Source organism: Ceratotherium simum, chromosome 12 (genome assembly GCF_057802395.1).
Source record: "Ceratotherium simum simum isolate JZ-2026a chromosome 12, ASM5780239v1, whole genome shotgun sequence".
In the NCBI taxonomy this organism is placed as follows: Eukaryota; Metazoa; Chordata; class Mammalia; order Perissodactyla; family Rhinocerotidae; genus Ceratotherium; species Ceratotherium simum.
In genome coordinates, this window is record NC_141911.1 from 7,943,932 (window position 1) to 7,949,931 (window position 6,000).

Here is a 6,000-nt window from a genome sequence, read left to right on the forward strand (position 1 = left end):
TGTCCCCCCCACTCCAGAGCAGCACTTAGCCCCCTACTCCTTTGCCCTTTAGCCCTGCCGATACCAAGATCTTATTACAGGCTGTGTCAGGGCATCCTGTCCTGGAGAGCGCCTTGGTCAGCCTCCGGCCACATTCCTCCCCCCTACGCTAACCACTAAACTACCATTGTTGACTTCCTCCCGGCCAGACCCAGCGCCGCCAGCTCTCCTCTCTGACCGCATGATTCATGGCTGGCCCAGGAGGGACAGGCGGAGGCTCGGAGGCTCGGCTCACCTGAGGAAGACAGTCCTTCAGGTTACCCCCTCCCCCTCCTCTGGGCAGCACCAGGGCAGGAGGCCCCAGCAGTGCGAGGACAGTGGGGAACGAGGGGGGAATGGCCTGGAGGCCTAACCGTGATGTAATGAGGAGCAGAGGCAGCAGGGTGGGGAGGAAGGAGCCTGGGTTTGAATCCTATCTCTACTCCTTAGTGGTTGGTACTCTTGGGCAATTCGCCACTCTCTGTACCAGGGTTTCCATCTGTAAAATGGGGCAACAGTCTCAATGTACAGGCTGGGGACACACAGAGATTAGACAGAGGTTCACTGCACTCATCGCCCTTCTCTCCTCCGAGAGAAGGCAGGTCACAGCGGAGATAGAGAGCGAGCGCGGGGCTGAAGATTGCAGTGCCGTCTGGGTGCACCAGCATGGTGCGGGCTCCATCCACCGGCCATGTCACAGGCAACGAGGGCGGCCAGCAGCTGCAACACAGGCAGTAGTCCCGATGAAGCCACACACTTGATGTCCTCAAGGCCTGGGACTGCTGTCTAGGCTCAGAGACGAGGTCAGTGGTGGCAGCTGTGGCTGTGGGTGAGAAGAGGGAGGTAACCCTTTTCCTCGCAGTCCGCTTTCCGCTCATGCTAGGAGGCGCAGCTCCTGGGGGAATGAGGTGGACAGTGTGACCCAGGCTTCTGCACAAACCTTCACCCTGGGCCTGTGGGCACCCAGCCTTCCCCATCCAGGGAAAGACGCCTGAGAGCTTCCCCAGAAAGAGGAGCCAAGGGGGCTGGTGAGGAGGAGCGAAAGAGAGGGCCTTTACTCTCTGCCTTTCCTCCTCCTCTCTTGGCACAGAAATCCTTAAAATCCTCTCAGCTGGCTGCTCTGGCCCTCAGGGGCTAGGGAGTGGGCCTCGCAGAAGATGGTGGCATAGGAAGGAATGGGTCCGGGGCGAGAGTGAGGGGGCTCTCGCTGGACCTGGGGCCAGGCGGGGCGCTCTCCTCAAAGTGAGACTTCACAGGCTTTTCCTCAGTTGAGGCTGGAGGTGGGGATTGTGGACCCTGCATTCGGGGGACAAGAGTGGAAGCCACAGAAGTGGTTGTGAGGAGAGAGGGTGAAGAACCAGGAAGCTGGGGGCGAGCCCTGGGGAGCCGTGTTCCTAGAGCAGGCGGAGGAGCCCAAAGAAGCAAGCCGAGGAGCAGGGACAGAGGCAGGAGGGTGGGGGTCGTGGAGCCACAGGGGCCCTGAGGAACCGGCGAGTGCAACTCTCAGCTTTATAGACGTGGACCGGAGCTCCAGATGGGGCAGGGAGTCGCCCAGCATCGCTCCACGGCCCTCCAACTCCCATCCACCCGCACAGCCTCCAGGGGCCTCTCCACCTCTGAATGGCTCTGCTTTTCCAGCCTCAGCTGGCCCAGGTGCCAAGGGCAGAGCTGGGGTGAAGACAGGCGCCATGGCCTTGCCAGTTTCCAGCAAGTCCTGCCAGGCGGGGGAGGCAGTTCCTGTGTGGGCATCTCCCTGTGCCCGTGTTGTTCTCTGTTATTCTGGCTGCCGTGCTCGTGCTTGGGGAGGGGGGCTCACTGCGGATGAAGGGCAGGTCCCTTCTCCAGGCTGCTCCCAGGCCAGGTCGTGGCCACTGCCAGCCGACCCACCCCCCGCCAGCCAGCCGGATGACGGAATCCCAGCCTATGCGGCTGGCAGGCCACGTGAGCCAAGCCCACACAGGGCCACATCCCGCTGTGTGTGGGAGGTGGGAATGGGCAGGCGGTGGCAGGGAACGGCTGGAAGGTTTTTATTGGCCCTGGTGGGGCTGACTCTGGGCTCCGGTTTCCAGTTGCGATGGTAACAGAAGACGGTACTCACTGACACTGCTCCACTTAGAAACACTCCGGGAAGTAGACGAGAGAGGGGGCAGCAGGGATGGGGAGCTTGGGGGAGGTGGCGGTGGGCAGCAAGTAGCATCAGCCAGGATTAACAGCAGTGGCGGCTGCATTAGCCAGGGAAGGGGCCCTGACACCACAGAACTGGATCATGGCCCCTGGGAGGGCTCCCAGCTCCCAGCAGACAGGATCTCTTCTCTCTGAGAGGCCCACCTGGGTTCCGGGTTCTGCCCCTGGGGATATCACTGCATCTCTCTGGGCTTCAGTTGCCTTCTCTGTGAAATGAAGGAATTGGACTAGCTCCCAACTGGCTCAAAAACTCTAGGATTCTCTTGCAAAAGGGATGATGTAACAGCAGAGTTCTCAGGGAAAGCTGAGCATGGGCATTAGAATTCATCTCCCAGGCCAGGCCTGGGTTCACTGCTCCCGCCATCCCTACCCAGTGATCCTGTGAGGAGACAACTGAGGAGAGCCAGGTCTTCGCTGTGCCTTGGCCTCTCGGGGGCTGAAACTGTTCTCACCGGCCAGACGGTTCTCTTTCCTCTGTGCTCCTGGGGCATTGGGATGTGCCTTGGGCAGAGTGACAGCCACACTCCGCTTTGTGTCCTCAGGGCTGGTACAGGTCTGAGAGGTGGTGACTCCCAGACCTGCACAGCTGAAAGGGTATTAAGGTCATCTGACCCTTGCTTGGGCGCTAGACTGGGCTCTTTAAGGAAGGGCCATGTCTTCACGTTGGCATCTCCCCCAGGCCCTAGGCCATAGATGGGTGGGAGCAGGGTCCACAGCTGTGTGGTGAGTCACCCTCTGCAAGCAGTGTGCCAGGCTTCATGCCAAGGGTGGGGGATAGGAGCTGTGGCCCCCTATCTTCCTGGGGCTCCACAGTCTAGTGGGGTCCACCAGACAGGGACCAATGGTTTGCTTTCACTGTACTGTGACTTCTCTTCTCTCCACATGTCAACTAAAAGACTCAGAAAGTGGTAGCCCCAAGAGCTTGGAGAAGAGGCTAGAGTGTTCAGAGTGGGCTTCCTGCAGGAGGTGCCCTTTCTCTGGGCTGTTACTGTGCCCCTCACTCACCCTGGGAGGCGTCTACTTCTTATGCCCCATTTTCTCCTCCATGTCACCTGACTCCACCTCTGGTCCCAGACCCCTGAGCAGTCATGGACAAAGCCTGGGCTTGAGATGGGGGGTTGGGGCAGGGAGTGAGTACAGCAGTCAAAGACCACGGGAGGTGTAGAAGGCCAGGCCAGCCTCTGGAGTGGGACAGACAATCCTGGACAGCCTTGGCCTTTTCCCAGAGCTATCCAGCTCTCTCGGTCCCCAACTGAAGTGAGCATGTGGAACTAAAGACAAGCCCTAAAGGCAGAATGTGCCCGCCGTACACGTGTCAACTCGGAATCCGATCAACAGCCTGCAGGTGAGCATTCTCATCTCACTTCACAGATGGTAAAGCAGACGCAGAGGAGTCAGGTAACCGGCCTGAACTCCCGAAGCCGGCAGTCAGCAGACTGGGCTTTGCGTGTGTCTAACCCTCGAGGTGTCACTGTGCACACTGCACCACACCTACTTCATGGGAAGCCTCGTGACACCTGCCTGCGTGGACTGACCTTTCCCCTCTTCTCTCTGACCCTAGGTGCCCCCGGCCCTCCAGGACCAAGAGGACTCAAGGGAGATGTGGGCCTGAAAGGGCCTGTTGGCGGCAGAGGACCAAAAGGAGACCCCGGCAGCTTGGGCCCCCCGGGACCCCAGGGTCCTCAGGGGCAGCCCGGGGACGCTGGACCTGTGGGAGAAAGAGGGCCGGTTGGCCTGCGAGGTTTCCCAGGCCTCAAAGGCTCGAAGGGAAGCTTTGGAACTGGAGGCCCAAGAGGACAGCCAGGCCCCAAAGGGGATGTGGGACCCCCCGGGCCAGAGGGGCCCCCAGGGTCTCCAGGGCCAGAGGGGCCTCAGGGAAAACCAGGGATTGCCGGGAAGACAGGGTCACCAGGCCAGCAGGGGCCCATGGGGCCTAAGGGTGAACCAGGGATCCAGGGTCCCCCTGGCCTCCCGGGGCCCCCAGGCCCACCAGGAAGCCAGAACCGCTACTGAGGGGGGCCCCAGTCCCAGATACTGCCACACAGAATGCCAGGAAGGGGGCTCAGGGCAGAGCAAGCCCCCCAGAAAGCTGCACCTACAGACAGTTGTGGTCCTTTGATCTCGAAGGGGGTTCCCCCAGCCCTGCCCTGCACTTCCGGGCTCCCCAGTAGTGACTGTACCAGAGAAAGCAGCCCCTCACGCAGACACACACACGCACACACATTTCCCTGCTGGCCAGGGGGGCTGACTGGGTTTCCTGGCTGGGCAGGAGGAGAGGGCAGGAGAAGACCCCCTCTCCCATGACTGAGCCTGCCAGGACAGTGGCTACCTCGGGAGGAAGGTCTTGAATCAGTCTCTGAATTGGTGACCCACTCCAGTCTCTCTGGCGTTATTACACCCATCCTAGCCAGCAGGTCCCTAAGGCTCCCAGTGGTTGAAAAGACCCAGGAACACCTTTGCAGGGGATGATGTTTGAACTCTAGGGACAAGGTGGATTTGGCAACCTCAAGACCCTCCCCTCAGCCATGGGAACAGAGTCCCAGGAGCTGCCCCTGCCTCACGCAGGACAGAGGAACTCCACAGGGCCATCATTCTCAGGCCCTGCGCACAGCGTCCCCGGCGAGTTCAGCATTTTTTTCACATCTCTAGAAAATGCCTCGCTTCATACTTGCCTTCACCTCTCAGGAGCATCCCGGAAGGAATCCAAGCAGGAGTCTCCTCTGCATGGGGAGACTATTCAGGCCCTGGAACATTCTGCCAAAGTAGGGCCCGGCCCCCAGAAAGCTGGAGGAGGGGAGGCAGAGGAGAGCGTGAAGGCGCTGTGTGCGAAGCTGCCTCCTTTGCTCCCTGAGGTGGGCCCCTCTGTGGTGGCTGAAGGAGGGCCAAGCCCTGATAGCAGGGCGGCTCTCCCCTCCCGCACCCGGCTCTCCTCCTGACCACAGCTGCCCACTGACCTCACCCCACTGTGACCCAGAATGGCCTGAGGCCTCTCTGCACGGGCAGCAAGACCAGAGGAGGAGGGAAGTGCCCAAATCCACAGGAGGCTCACTTTGAAGTCACCCTCGCCCACCTCCAACTTCCTGCACACACTGGCAGAAAGGAGCCCTGGGAAGCTCCTCCGGCAGGGTGAAGGCCACCCATAGGCTAACCTCGCTGTAAAGCTGCCCTGCCTTTGTGTTCAAACAGATTCTGCCCACCCCCGGGGTAGAGGGCATGGCGCTGTCTCCTCCCCAGTCTGACTGAGAGACCAGCCCTTCCCCCCGCCCCTTTCCAAAAGCATTAATGCCACCTTGTAATAGATGTGCAACTGGTTTGCACTCCTGCCCCCACTGCCATGTAATTCTCCTGTCTACATATGATATCATGTGACATAGTATTACTGACTCAGTAAAGAGCTGTTTCTAGGAGGCTGGTGTTTTCTTGTCCTTTCCGCCCAGCTGGGGGCATGATGCCTTCAGAGGTTCCGCCTCACCTGGCCTTTGAAGAGGAATCAGTGGACGAGGGATCTCCTAGATATTCAGGCCCACTGTGGAGTCTGGGTCTAAACCCCTGGCCCCTCACTCCAGAAATGCTGAGCTCTGCCAAGGGTTCACCGTGGTCCTGTTGGGCCAGGGCCCAAGAGCGTGTGAGGGGACTACCCATGGGGGCAGGGACCCAGTGGGCAACAAGGTAAGCTGTGTTCGTCTTGCAGCAGGGCCCCATACCTTTTTGGCTAAAATGAGACTGGAAAAGAAGACAGGCCTGCACACCTGGTTGATACCTCTTTTGTCTCTAAGGCAAGGAGATAAAACAGAAAAG

At 59.9% G+C, this 6,000-nt stretch overlaps 1 protein-coding gene across 4 annotated transcripts in view; it reads left to right on the forward strand.

Moving 5' to 3' along the window:
- Positions 1 to 5,603, forward strand: part of SCARA3 (scavenger receptor class A member 3) — a 44,305-nt gene extending 38,702 nt beyond the window's left edge. For all 4 annotated transcript variants that reach the window (XM_014789921.2, XM_014789922.2, XM_087437361.1 and 1 more), the window contains one exon: positions 3,764 to 5,603. In XM_014789921.2, the coding sequence (XP_014645407.1) occupies positions 3,764 to 4,215 (452 nt within the window). In that variant the 3' untranslated portion in view covers positions 4,216 to 5,603. The remainder of the gene's footprint in view (positions 1 to 3,763) is intronic.
- The last annotated feature ends 397 nt before the right edge of the window (positions 5,604 to 6,000 follow it).